We start from the raw sequence: 14,950 nt of genomic DNA, 5'->3' as shown, positions 1-14,950 counted from the left end.
GATGTCAGGTTTAAGAAAGTGCTGGTAGACCTCGTCCAGTGCAAGTTACCACCTTGAGTCCGAGTACAAATAATCGAGTAAACACCGATAGCCCACACCATACTCTTGCACATCTAGAAACAATGCGGTGCCTTCTTTTCTCTTTCCGAGAAGTCTTAATCAAACTTCAAAGCGGGGCTTAGGGAACTTCCTCTTGCTCTTGCAATATCAGGGCTTTCTACACTAAAATTGATCAGCTTTTTGCTCGTAAACTGGTAGGGTTCTTAACTATGTCTTTGACTAGACTGTTTTTGTATGGACCGGGTGTTCCAAACTATAACCAAATTCATTGCTACTTGTGGCATCTTTGGAGATAGCTGGTCCATTCTTAATTTTATGTATTAGTATTTTATTTATTTGTTTATTTACTAATTATATGTGAGATTTGTTCTGTGGAAAAAATGACTATTCTTTTCAAGTTCTTGTATATTTATCAAAAATAAATAAAACTACTCCAAAATCCTGTGCACGTTGTGGCAAAAAATGAATTTGTAGAGTCAATGCAGGCATTCTAGAATTTGCCTTTTGGTAATCAACATGAGGGCACTGGGAAATTAGGCGATATCAGAAGGTTTTCCTTTTATCACGAGGTGAGGAAGGAGTTGACTCTTGACTAATTTGAACCAGCCTCGGTCATCATTAGTCTTGTATGTAGGTAGGTCCAGTCCCACAGAAACTTTCCCTTCCCTTGACGCTCAGTACCACCAGCTTCGGCCACAAAACAATGCCCCTCGATCAAAGAAGAGAGATGGGACCTCCGAAGAGAAAGTCCTTAAACAGTACATACATTACAAACGGCAATTGCGCTGTAATAAGATGAGAGTCCTGCAATGAAAGGTGTGGGTCCTCGTAGGCTCCAAAAGTTTCTCTAACTTGACGGGTCTGGTCTGCCCTGGCCTTTCCCTCCCCGCCCTAGCTTCCTGCAAAATTGCATATGGGAAGCCGGATCAGCAGGCCTCGCGACCAGTTAAGGCTCAAGAAGATCACTTCTTGAGAATCCATGCCTATAAATGGGCAGCCCAAAACATCATTGTGATGCCTATAAATGGGCAGCCCAAAACTCAAACTCGGAATTACATATATAGACTTGGAGATTATTTATTGCGTGCCAAAACCATCCCCTCGTGCTTGGAGCATTATAAATGATATTAGAGTTGGACCATACCTTCAAATATTTTCAAAATAATGTCCGTACACTCTTCGACAGGGTTGGAGCCACTGATAAAATCCTATATTACTTAGAATTCGATTCTAGATTGTGGTGCAGGGAGGATTGTGGAGAATTTAAATCAGATAAAAGAAATGCACAGTAAGATAGTCTTATTTTAATACTGTATCTATAAATACAAACATTGTTCACTTGCATATCAAGCTAATTTCTATGGACTCGGGACATGACAAGATGGCCACGGTGCAAACCGAAAACAGTTCTGAATCAAGTTTTTGTAATTTATACGTCGCGACTTTAATATCAAATTTAAGATATTCCCTTTTTTTTCAATACAAATAAATCATAACTATAATTTTTAAATAATCCCTTTTAAAATTTAAATGAAAAGGTATTAAAATATTTTTTTCATTCATTAAAAAACCTAAAAATATTAGGTCGAGTTGGCATGATAAACTTACAACTCAATTATTAATTAATCATGTGTCGAGAGATGAAATTGTTAAAAAAAATCAATTATACAAAATAATTCAAAACAAGAAATAACAATTAAATGAAAAGTATCAAAGTTGAAATAAAAAATACATTTCATTTTTCATTTAAGGGTGAAATTAAAAACAAAATTTAAAATAGTCTAATGAATGATGATCAAAATTTAAATACAAAATAATTTTTTTTTCATTGAAGGGTTAAATTAAAAAAAAATCAAATTAATAAAAGGACTCAAAAAAATTTAAAATAATCAAAAGAATAAGGATTAAAATTGAAATAAAAAAGTAAAAACAAGTTTTTGATTAAATAATGAAGTTGAAAGGAAAAATCAATTTAACAAAAAGTATAAAAAAATAGAATTAAATTAAAAAAAATAACATATTACAAATTAAAATTAAAGGTTACGATTGAAAATAAATTATAATTTTATAAAAGCATAAAAAAAATATAGGAATGAAATGAAAATCCTTACAAATCACTGAAATTTTACATCATCAGCGTGAATTTTAATAAAAGAAAAGAAAAATAAAGAAGGAAAAAAATGTGTCATTAACAACAAACTACACCATAAATGACAACACGCGTCGCCACACTTCCAAAACATGACTAAACAGGGTTTTAGGCTACTAGAAGGTATTGCACTCACCACTTAAAAGAACACAAGCACCTTAAACACACCAACGCATATTAGAGGTTTTTTCTACTTAAATAACATTTAATATTTACTAAAAGATTAAATTGGTGTCGATCTACGCGGTAATAACAACAAAACCACAATGAAGAGACTAAAAACTAAAAAACCTCTCAACACAAGCTTTAAAATTTTTGCTTCTAAGAGGTAAAGTTGTTGTATTTTAAACAAATTAAAAGACAAAAGAACTCTTATATGCCAGCTTTAAAAATTATATCTGAGGGCAATATAGTTATTTTATTATGCTTAAAAAATAATAATAAAAAGATATATCCACTCCCGATCAAACTTCTAATGAACAGAAGTTTTGTGTGGCTTTGTTATTATTAATTTTTTTTTTAAAAAAAGGTTTGGATTTGAAATCTTTTGAAACAGGGAGGATACTGATGCACCTGTAGCTTAACATTTTTTCTAACTGGCTGCATTGATTCTGCTGTTCATACGGGTTCATTTATCAATCTAAAACTGCTGTTCATACGGGTTTATTTCAAACTTGTTTTTAGGCCCATGGAGTAAACTCTCTAACTTGTCTCACGGGCTTCAGGCCCATGGAGGAATTTTCGGTACCCTTGTTCCGTCGGTATGTTTTCCACTTAGATTTGAGCATTTTATAATTGTGGGATCTACAATGATGGATCGATCCATTTCAATACGCCCTCATAAATAATAAAATCTGTAAGGAAATGCACGTGTAACTGGAGCATTAAAGTCTAAAGGTTTTTCCGGCCCTACTTATCGAAAAGAAGAAGATATTTCCGGAGATGAAAGACGTGTGCAAAATTGCCAAACTCCTTATCCTCTGAGATCCAAGTGTTTGAGCGTATTTGTAATTTAGTTATGGTTATTTTTTAAAATAATTTTTATTTAACAATATATTAAAATATTAACACATTAAAATAATTTAAAAACATTAAAAAAAATATTAACTTAAAGAAAAATAAAAAATAATTTTTTTTAATTTTTTTTCAACCTGTCTGACAAAGAAACGAAGCTTTTTACATGGAAAGAAACTCATGTTTTGAAATCAGAATTTCTTGGGGGCCGAGGCCCGAGGGCTTTGATTGTTGTTGTGGTTGTTTTAACACATTTCGGGGAAAGTTTTGCTTTTGCTTTTGCTTTTGCTTTTGTCTTTTCTTTTTTCTTAAAAAAAAGAAAGATAGGACCTGTCTATCTTATAAAGATATAAAAATACCCGGTACACGTAGTATGAAAGAAAAACCTACACGGTTTCATGAACCGGACAAGACCGGCGCAAAAAAATACAGCCACAAAACATTAAACTCACATGTGCATGGATTCAAGACTATTAATATGCCATATGGCATAGTTGTATTAATATTCTTGGACTTGGAAGACGACTTCATGTTCTTATAGTTATTATATTCATTAAATGTAAATCATTGAATTTATATTAAATGATTGCGATTTAATAAATGATAAAAATAAAAATATCATAGTTTTTTTATATTTTATTTCCTTTATCCAATCCAAATCATTAAATTCAAGATCAACAATGAGATTTAGATGAATATCATCATAGAGGATCCGATACCACTATTCTTATACCACCACAAGTCTACAACACAGACAAGGAAAAAAAAACAAAAAACAAAGCAGTCACAATGGAAACGACGTGAGCTAATAATAATAATAATAATAATAATTAATACATCACACTGTTTTACACAAAAGCTCCCTATCGGCTCATGCCTTCTTCGACAGTCGGTGGCACTGAAGCCATTTCGACGCTGCGATTCTTCTTCTCCACATTGCCATGCCATCCTAGACAATTTCAAGCAAGTAAACAGAACCACCATATAGTTAATTAAGAAACTCAGACAAGAAAAAAAAAAGAAACTGATCAGACAGGACCTAAAAAACACATGCGTGTAATAGTCTTGTGCAAACTTATATCCTTACCCATGGCCAAGTCGTATCCACGACTCTTGAGCTCGCGATATTCTTGACACAAAGAACAATACTCACAGCAGCAATGAACCAAACAGTCCCCGCAGGGAGTTTCCCTCAACAAGTATTGCTGCCTCATTTTTGCACGATAGAAGCACGAGTAGCAGCACGGACAGCAAGTGACACATGAAATCAGTGCGTAAAGTGCTCCATTTACACCACAGGCTGCATGCAACACATACATCAAGATAATCAGTAATTTTACCTCTTAATCAACATGCTAATTAGTATCTACAGACATGGAATTGATTGGGTACTGGCAATATTTCTCTAAAATCGATTAAGTAATTCACTGGTTCATTTCTTAACCTCAACTTCTTGATTAATAATGAAACAAACCATCTATCATAAAACTAATAGTAACACTACAAAAACCAATTAATTGATGTGAAATACTATAAAGTACTCACATGAAGATCCCTTATCGACAATTTCAGCAATTTGTCCAAAAGTGATGCAGGGGCACCAAAAAGTTACACAACCTGTAAAACCACCAAAAAAAGAATGAGAAAAAAGAAAATAAATAATTCAGTCAGTGAGACACCACCTACCAAGCCCACGCTCGGAAATGCAGGGCGTGTGAATAACGCGCCACCAAAGAGAGGCATTTTTTAATTAAAAGGTCGTGAACTTACAGTTTCGCCAATCATCGAAGCAGCCACATAACCCAGTTGACCAGGGACCCTTGCTCTTGGATCGGAGTTCAATAGAAGATCCATCAGTACTGTAGAACTGGCTTGTTGTACTCACTGGAATCCCAGTTGTTGATGTATCTTGACTGAAGACTGGTGGCTGCGAAGTGGAGAATTTGTCATAAGAAGATGAGTTTGATGAGTACATGATTAAGCTAGGAAATTAAGGACTGTGTTTAATACACCCAGATCGGAAAGAGAAGGGTTTATGCTTTGTAGCGGGTGGTTTTCCAGTCGATGCCAGTTGAATGGATGGCGGGCGGGTTCACTTAAGAAATAAGAATAGTAGTGAGAAGATATAAGGGGATAGGGGAGAGTTTACTTTGACAAGTCAACGCGGACTATTTTTAGAGTATGTTACGGTCTAGTGTATGTTTTTTTATATTTTTAGATTATTTTAATATATTAATATTAAAATAAAATATTTTTTCAATATTTTTTATAATATATATTTTTTAAAACACAACTTCAAATAGCCAGTTTCATTGAAAATAAGTTATATTCGATATTTTTATTCACATGCTTAGTTCCATGTCCGTTAATAATGAATCTCGGGTTCGTTTATTTTTTAAATTCAAAATACCTTTTATATCTCAATAAATATTATCTTTTTTGTAACTTCAAATTAAAACTAGTATTTATTTGTTTTTTAAATATTATCTTAAATAAACATTATTTTAATCGCAACCATGGAAAAAATAATATTTATTTATTTTAAAATTTAGAATTTAAAATAATTTGTTAAAAAAATCAATAAAATTCCCTCTATTATATTTTTTAAAAAGTGGTACCTAAATTTTCAAACTATATTATTATTTTAAATAAATTTTTAACCGTGTTATTGTTTTTTTTAAATACTGTGCTACTTTAAAAAACAGAATCTTAGTGTGTTAAATTATTGTTCTGATTAGTAATTATTGTTTTTCGTGGTAAAAAAAGACATTAATTGTCTACATGGCAATTATTCATTGGACATATCTGTTTTTCTGTTCCCCTTGCAATCATAAATTAATCATAGACAAGAAATTTTAATTTTAATATAAATTGAAAAATTATTTTAAAAGATACATATAAAAAAATTATCAATTATCAATTAAAAATTAAAATTATATATAAAAAAGTTCATGCTCAATTTAGAACCGGCAAGTTAGGCGCACATGCCTAGCTCATTTTTAAATAAAGTCATATGCCCCATTAATAAAGAAAAAACAATAAAGGGTCCTACGAGTAGGCTTAGGGTCTAGATTGTTGTCCACTGCAGTAATGAATTGATCAAAAACAATCTGGGAACGCGAAAAATGATTAGGCGGTTTGAGTTTATTAAACTGCGGTTACGGTTTGGTGTGGGACCTGTTGACTATAGGTAACTTTATGAACTGATAGGGCTCTTCGTCTTCGTCTTCGTCTTCGCAATGGATTAGTGTCACGTGTCATCATTTTCATGGTTGAATCCACAGTTTTGAAACCCGGTACGGCTTGGCGGGTTGACCCTCGATCCAGGGCTGGAACCAGACCGGGTTGATGAAAAAATAGGATAAGCCATGATCAGGTGTGACCCGGCTGACCTAACAGGTTGACCCGACAAAACCCGGTTACAGCCCGTTGATTTTTGTGTTTTTTTTTTTACTAAAACGATATTGTTTTAATTTTTTTTTTAAATAGGAATTGACTTGACCAACCCGGTTAAAATTCAAAATCCAAACCTTGAACCGAACCGGGTTTAAAAACTATGTTGCATCATCTAACCGCTAAATACTAGGGCAGTGACAATTTCTGTAATATAGTTAACATGTAAGGACATTTTAACTGCCCTCTCCTCCTCCCAAATCAAGGCTCTTTGCTCATTCTCTTCCCTCTACGTGCCCGTCCTCTCTCCTCTCTAAGATCTTCTTCCCTGGCTCCGGCTTCCATCAATAATATGTCAGACGACTCAGACCAGACCAACAAAATCTCCAAAAGATATTGTCACTTGAACTCATATTTACATTAATAATTATTAAACACAACTTAGTAAGGTAGGACAATCCGGGGCTCAAATTTTGATTTAGATTAAGTTTTATTTTGAATAATTTTCGACATGATGAATTAATTTATAACTCTGTTAACCTCGTTAAATCTAGTTAAATTAAAATAAAATATTTTTTTAAAGAAAACATGCTATTTAAAATAAAAATAATAGATAGCGGGCAAAATCTTACAACTATGCTTGCAAGGCATGCATGTACGATCAATGTTGTCAGTGTTAGGTTGGTTGCCATTAATGTGCAACAACCCACAATTGCAGCAGCCACCATTGTCAAAGAAGATGGCTGCAATGGTGGGTTGTTGGTGGCAGCCAACAACCATTGTCTAATGTCAAAGTTTGGTAAGTTTGGCAGCCACCATTGATGACAAAAGAGCAAGATGAGCTGCCATAGATGCCTATAAATAGAGGCATACATTAGAGAGCAAAATGAGAGTGTGAGAGTTGTAAGAAATGTAGAGAAGAAGAGAGAAAGTGAGGGGCTGCAATGGCAGCAACCTTGCTGCCATTGCAGCAGCTGCAAGTGCAGCAAGAGAGTTGATGAGTTGAGTAGAGTGGATGTAATCCTCCTCCTCTACATGTATTTATTGTATCCTTTCTCTATCTCTAATAAAATAGACCTCTCCCGTGGATGTAGGCGGATTTGCCGAACCACGTAAAATATTGTGTCAGTGTGCTTAAGCCTCCTATGAGCAAATATCAGAACATCACCGGTCGGAAATTCCCAACAATTGGTATCAGAGCACATGGTTTAAAGTGGTGTTTGATTTTTGCTCAAAAATGAAAGTTGTCAAAATTGTGTTTTGACCATACCACCGTGTAGAGGAGGCCGAGACGAAGCCACTGGTGAAAACGGCGTCAAAATCGGACGTCGGAAAATGGCCTCATGAGCCGGCGAAGAGACTGCCCAGTCAACGTGCCACGTCAGCGCCAGTCAACAGCCACGTCAGCGCCAGTCAACAGCCACGTCAGCGCCAGTCAACAGCCACGTCAGCGAAAGTCAGCAGACACTTCAGCGACGGTCAACAGACACATCATCGACCAGTCAGCAGACACGTCAGCAAAGTGGGACCCACCGGCCACATCATCAGCCACGAGCCGAGCCAAGCCAAGCCGAGCCGAATTGGAGCCGAGCCGAGCCGCGAGCCGAGGGACAGGATCCAGTGTAGCTGATCCTATCTGCAACCGGATCAGAGATTGAATCTGAGCCGTTGATCAGGCCAGAATTGTTTTGATCAAATCTTAGCCGTCTAAAATGCGATTTGGACGATTTCAGACTTGTTTCTAGCTAATTTGATCGTTCCGGATGCAATGGTACGGTCCGATCGTTGAGATTTTAGACCGAAAGTGGTGGTGGTGAATTATTATAGAGAGATTGCCCGATCAGGAGGCATCTGAAGGTCATCATGGTGGTCGTTGAAGAGAAGAAGAAGAATGTGCACATGTTTACCCAATTACATGTGTTAAACTGCTAAGTGGGGAGAATTTTAACTGCCTTGAGGGAAGGCAAAATTGGGACACTCTGGACACCCGGTTATGTGGACAATTTGAGGTGAAGAGTGAAAACTGACGAAGACCAATCTTGACGAATCTAAGCACTGGTAGTCTCACCAGATGTTGAGAAATCAGGTATAAAACCAAGATACCCAGATCACTTGTAAAGGAAAGCCGCAACAAAGCTAGCAAATGGTTGTATATACGGAGAGACAGTACGATGGATAGATATGGCCTAAGAAGTTCTGTCTAGGAGATTGGGTTTTAAGCGGGACCGTTGTGACCCCTCCAATCTTTCCTGGGAACTTGCTTAGTGGAAGGATTATCCATATGGTACTATTTTCGTATATATAGCAGTTTGTAATGAAACAGTTGAAGACTAGCAGGATGACGGCACAAAGGAACAGTTGGGTTCCATATGTTCAAGGATCTGATGAAGTGGTGATTTCTCCAAAGAAGTTAGATTCGGTGACTGTGATTTCTCGAGGGGAGAATTGATAAAGACCCTGATAATGGAAGAGAAATACAGCAAGGGGATAAAGATTGGCACCCTATTTTGACTTGGACAGGTGTTGTGACAGGATGAGCTGCTGTCAAACATAAGCAAGGAATAGGGGAAAATCTGGAGAACAGAAATTGCACGAGGGCACACGGAGATTGTGCAGGAGTACCCGCAGGATCCAACGAGGTACTGTAATGAGACAACAGGTGCAAGGAGAAGAAGAGTTCCCAGATGAAGCTCAGAGCAGAGACTGTTAAAGTTTGTACAACAGGAAGTCTCTTATGCTCTTGATGAAGACAACAGGCGAAGACCTTTCCAATGCATGCAAGGATGGAAAGAGAGCTGTTGCAGAGGCACCTAATTGAGGGGGTGCAAACGCCTATGATAAAAGGCGACCGCCTATGACGAAAGGCGAAGACACCAGAGAGAGTTGGTGTAGGTGGAGCTGTCAAGCAGAAAGGCATAGAAGCTCCAAACATAGAAATCGAGGTGGAGGATTGCGAGGAGTATACCGCAAGTTTCTCTTTCTATGTGATTAGTGGCAGCTATCTCTCCCATAGTGCACATGGTGGTAGAGAATTCTGGAGCCACTTTGAAGCATCTCAGCTGAAGGAGGATGCGACCACCTATGAAAGGTGAAGACACCTAGATGGAAGGTGTGTGAGGGTCGTGATAGAAGCCCCAGTTCAGACCGCCGCATGACGACGAGCGGAGACACCTAAGGAGAAGGTGTGTGGGCCACGATGTAAGCCCAGTTCAGAACGCCCTAGAGCCAATGTGATGGCTAGATATGAGTGGACAGGTGTATACCGCAAGTTTCTCTTTCTATGTGATTAGTGGCAGCTATCTCTCCCATAGTGCACATGGTGGTAGAGAATTCTGGAGCCACTTTGAAGCATCTCAGCTGAAGGAGGATGCGACCACCTATGAAAGGTGAAGACACCTAGATGGAAGGTGTGTGAGGGTCGTGATAGAAGCCCCAGTTCAGACCGCCGCATGACGACGAGCGGAGACACCTAAGGAGAAGGTGTGTGGGCCACGATGTAAGCCCAGTTCAGAACGCCCTAGAGCCAATGTGATGGCTAGATATGAGTGGACAGGTGTATAGCCAATGAAGTGGCTATGATGAGTATGGAGACAAATGCAGGATTGACTTTCATGGATATTGCCCCCATGCTAAAGATCAATGAGCTAGAAGACATTTGCCTTGGACAATAAGTGTGTGACTTGTGGAGCATTAAGACGCGGCTGCTATGAAGAAGCAGAAGGGCATGCGCAGGTTCCGAGAACGAGTTGACTCTTGTCAAGGTGGTGAGCTCGGTAATGGCATTATAATACTCAGAGTATGAAGACATATATGGATCAACCTTTAATGGGCTGCCCCCATAGGTGAAGGTGGAGAGCTACCTGGACTCTTACGACTAAGAGCGAGAGACTCACGGAGAAGTAAGGCGTGGTTCCTAGGGAGGAACAGAGGGCAGGCGCAACTCCTGGATGAGTAGACTCTTGGAAGAGTGGTGAGCTCGTGATCATATTGAGATACTCAGATAATGACTGTCGCACTTGGAAATTGAAATTTCCGTTTGAGGGGGTGTTGTAAGCCTTGATGTAAGGCTTGATGAATCATTCCGAACCGAGCATGGTTGATACGCTCGAAGGGGAATGTTGTGTTCCAGAGACAAGCGTTAACACTCTTCAGATGTGAAGTGACAGACTATCTGGTTGTAGTGATCCTTTTGTGTGAGAAAAGGTGTGCTTTGGTAACTCTGATGATTGAAAGGTTTGGCGAGTACCTGTAAACTCGGCCACAGACGCTCTCAGAATGGTAAGCTTGGAAGAGCTGCAAGATGCAAGCCTGTGCCGAAGAAGCAAGAGGACAGTTGCCCCACATGAATGGCAAAGGGGGTGATTGTTAGGTTGGTTGCCATTAATGTGCAACAACCCACAATTGCAGCAGCCACCATTGTCAAAGAAGATGGCTGCAATGGTGGGTTGTTGGTGGCAGCCAACAACCATTGTCTAATGTCAAAGTTTGGTAAGTTTGGCAGCCACCATTGATGACAAAAGAGCAAGATGAGCTGCCATAGATGCCTATAAATAGAGGCATACATTAGAGAGCAAAATGAGAGTGTGAGAGTTGTAAGAAATGTAGAGAAGAAGAGAGAAAGTGAGGGGCTGCAATGGCAGCAACCTTGCTGCCATTGCAGCAGCTGCAAGTGCAGCAAGAGAGTTGATGAGTTGAGTAGAGTGGATGTAATCCTCCTCCTCTACATGTATTTATTGTATCCTTTCTCTATCTCTAATAAAATAGACCTCTCCCGTGGATGTAGGCGGATTTGCCGAACCACGTAAAATATTGTGTCAGTGTGCTTAAGCCTCCTATGAGCAAATATCAGAACATCACCGGTCGGAAATTCCCAACAGTCAGTGATAATTTTCTAAGACATATCTATCTGTTATGTAATAATCTCCTTGTCATCTAGCTCGATCAACATTGAATTGGATTTCTCGTCCGCAGACTCCAATAATTTGGGATCCTAAGAAATATATCAACTAAGTAATCGGTCAATACACCTCTCTTGAGTCTCCTTTAAACAAGAAAATGGAGATTGAGATTGGGCAAAAGGGATTAAAGAACGGGAGAGAAGATCTTGGTGCTGGGATACCATGAGATTTGAGAATTTGAGAGAGGAGAAAACAGGGTGGATGAACAAGACTTTATTTTGGGAGAAGAAGGTAGTTAAAGTATCCTCTTACGCAGGGGCAGAGGTAAAAGATAAAATTAAGGGGGGTAGGATTTTAATTGTATTATTATTTTAACTAAAATTATATAAATTATCAAGAGAGAACTAGAAAAACAATTTTCTTGCAGGGATCCGGCCCCTGTTCTTACGTTAACTATATTACAAAATTATCACTGATCATTTATTGCTAGGTACAATTTTCAATATCAGAATAAATGAATACTGACAGCGTCGCTAATTTACAAGCAGCCCTCTCTAACTTTATACGGAGCGTATACATTGGTGCAAGATTGTGGACAATTCTTTCTTTGACGAGAACGGGCGGATGGCAACTTTTTTTATATATATATCTATTTTTATGTTTTAAAAGTATTTAAAAAAAAATAATTTTTTAAAAATAATTTTACATTATTTGATATTTTAATATTAAAAATAAATTTAAAAAAATAAAAAAATATTATTTCAATATATTTACAAATAACACAATATTTTGCAAGCAATCTTTCCTTCGTGTTTGCCAAAGTCTTTTCTAATGCGTTCTTTTGCACGTTAAGGCGGGCCTTCTTTTTCTTTTTTTTTCCTGGCTCTCAAGATCTGAAGAACCAATGATTTTCATTTAAGGCCATATCCGAGAGGGTGCGGAAACCTCCAATGTAATGATCAATCGCATTCCTAAGAAAAACTGAAAACAAAGTCATCGGCATCAAGGTCCGTAACAGAAGGGACTGCGAAAGCCGGGGAGGAGAGACAATCTTTCATGAGAGAGGGACGAGAAAGTGACAGATTGGAAAAAAAAATCGGCAGGCCTTGAGCTTTATGAATGAATTGCATGGTTTATTGTTACAAAACAATAATTTATATTTATTAGAATATATATATATATATATTTAAAAAAAAACTGCTCAGATATATGATAAATCTTTATAATTTTTCTTTAAAAACAAATAAATCTCTACTACTCATAAATGTTTTTGATATTTAATATATATAATAAAAAGATAAGAATGGAGAGCGGGTCAAGTTTACTTTAACGTGTCACTGCAGGCCTTGTTTATCATTTCTCAACAACAATCAATTCATTTCCTCGAAGCAGAGTGCAAAGTTCAAGTGGCCAGGCTATAGAAAGTTCAAGTGGCCACTTGGAAACCGTGTGGTTGTTGGGAATTGAGGTCCCAAGACAACGAACACCAATCGATATCAATATTAATGCAGTAAAATATAATAATAAAACAGATTTAAAATATAAAAAATTATAGAACGAAGACACGTGGCTTACTTGCGTGTGTCATGAATTCGAAGGGACATGGATGTGGTGGAGCTTTGAGGGAAAAAGAATGAAGTTATAAGATTATTAACCAGTGGCACGTGTTATTCACCACTTTTTTTAAATTATAAAATTATTAAATATAAAATTCAATGAAAAGAGAAGATAAAAAAAAACTTCCTTGAAAACACATTAAAATTCTGATAATTGTTGATGATTTTTTTTAGTGTAGTTGAATTTATTTTATCGAAATTTTTTTAACAGCATCGGTAATATCGTCACAGAATTTTAATATTTTCATATGATTTTTTTTTGTTTTTTTTTTATTGAATATTATACCCAATAATTTTATAATTTGAAAGATTTTTTAATTACACTTATGATTTGCCGGTCACAAATATCATATATGAATGTTTAAAATATATTATTTTTTAAAATAGTTTTTGTTCTATATTATTTTATCATATATTTTTATACTAAACTAGAGTCCCAACAAAAAAAACTCCTTCAACATTGGAGGCCAATTACAATGATACGGTAGAAAACCCATTTTTGAAAACCTACCAAAGACACAAATAGCATCTAGTAATGCTCCATGAATACATGTTTCTTATCGAACACCTTACGAGCTTCTTGAAGAAGCCCAGATCCTGAGCATTCTAGGCAACAGCTTTTGAGGAGGTCGTACTTACAGGTTGTTGAAAATTCTTGTCATTAAATGCACCCTAATTCTACTGTAATTGGAGAGGGCACCATCCAATTTAATACTTGAGCCCATGCGAAAAGTCTCTAGTCCATGCCACAAGAACAATGTTGCTTGAGCCCAAGTGTAGCTAGAGACAGTTCCCTCTCCGTTCTAAAGCGAAGGACGAATAAGAATCTGCGACTTATTTTCATGCCAAAGATGCTAAAAGGAGACATTAATGTCTTTCGAGTTAGCATCACAACTGCTAACAGGGACTAATTAATCTATGCAAGTATCGTGGCCTTTCTCTTCACCATTCCTATCAGCATCGTGACTGCCACAGCAGACCAGGTAACTCGATTGTAAGTTTGCTCACTTTTAAATCTTAATCCGAGCTAGAGATGAATATGTTCTGAAATTCTTCAGCTTTATCATGTCTAATTTAGCATGCCCAGAAAACATAATATTCCAAAAGTTTAAATCTTTCTCAAACACTTTACAGGAGCTACCATGATAACCACATAGTACATACTTATGAATATTAAATTATTGACTAAAGCTGATAAATTCAAATTTAACAGGAATTAAAAATCTTTAAAGGTTAAAAAATGCAGGGTTTTAAATAACGTGTCTAGGTCCAACTGTCCACGAGCTCAACCTTAAAGAAAAGTCCGATGTCATGGGCTCAACATAAAAAAAGAACTCGGCCCTCCTGGGCTAACCCAATAAACAAGCCCATTTTTCATAGGCTCAACCTATTAAAAAAAAAAGACTATTTCTTATGAGCTCTGCCCTAAGAAAAGAGTCCAATGCCATGGGTTATTTTCAATAGATAGAGCCCATCAGATTGGGCTCTTTTCCTAGGTTTTTTTATTTTATGGTTAGATTTTGATGATTTTCTTCTCTTATCTCTCAAATCTGAAGCTAATAAATAACAAAAATAAATTTTTATATCAAAATTAGATTGAAAACATATCGAGGTATCAAATATATATAGGTTGTAAAGTTTGAGAACTAAAATAAATGTTTTGTGTGAACTTTGAAACTATTATCTTATGACGGTTTTTCTACTTTGATCCCATGTATTTGAATTTTATTTGTACTATGTAAATTTGATTTAATTATCCTTGAGTTTGATCTTGATCCAAGAATGATGGAATTGCACAAAACAAATTAAGAGTCAAATTA

At 36.7% G+C, this 14,950-nt stretch overlaps 1 protein-coding gene across 1 annotated transcript; it reads right to left on the bottom strand.

The window, feature by feature from the left end:
- Positions 1-3,824: 3,824 nt before the first annotated feature.
- On the bottom strand, positions 3,825-5,336 carry LOC133696340 (protein PLANT CADMIUM RESISTANCE 2-like). Its single transcript, XM_062118512.1, has 4 exons — positions 4,994-5,336; positions 4,769-4,840; positions 4,311-4,523; positions 3,825-4,172 (listed from the first exon to the last, which is right to left on the bottom strand). Exons 1-4 carry the CDS (start codon positions 5,196-5,198, stop codon positions 4,087-4,089), a joined length of 576 nt encoding a protein of 191 aa, XP_061974496.1. The 5' UTR covers positions 5,199-5,336; the 3' UTR covers positions 3,825-4,086.
- Between the last annotated feature and the right edge of the window lie 9,614 nt (positions 5,337-14,950).

The sequence above is a fragment of the Populus nigra genome, chromosome 6 (genome assembly GCF_951802175.1).
Source record: "Populus nigra chromosome 6, ddPopNigr1.1, whole genome shotgun sequence".
Taxonomy (NCBI): Eukaryota; Viridiplantae; Streptophyta; class Magnoliopsida; order Malpighiales; family Salicaceae; genus Populus; species Populus nigra.
The sequence above is the reverse complement of the archived record's forward strand: the minus strand, read 5'-3'. Positions and strand labels throughout refer to the sequence as shown.

Bases quoted from the DNA above. Each gene is read 5' to 3' on its own strand.
- LOC133696340 (XM_062118512.1), bottom strand. From the start codon at position 5,198: ATGTACTCATCAAACTCATCTTCTTATGACAAATTCTCCACTTCGCAG. The intron at 4,524-4,768 runs GTGAGTACTTTA...TGTTGCATGCAG, and splicing joins TGTCGATAAGGGATCTTCAT to CCTGTGGTGTAAATGGAGCA. The intron at 4,173-4,310 runs GTAAGGATATAA...GAAATTGTCTAG, and splicing joins TGGATACGACTTGGCCATGG to GATGGCATGGCAATGTGGAG.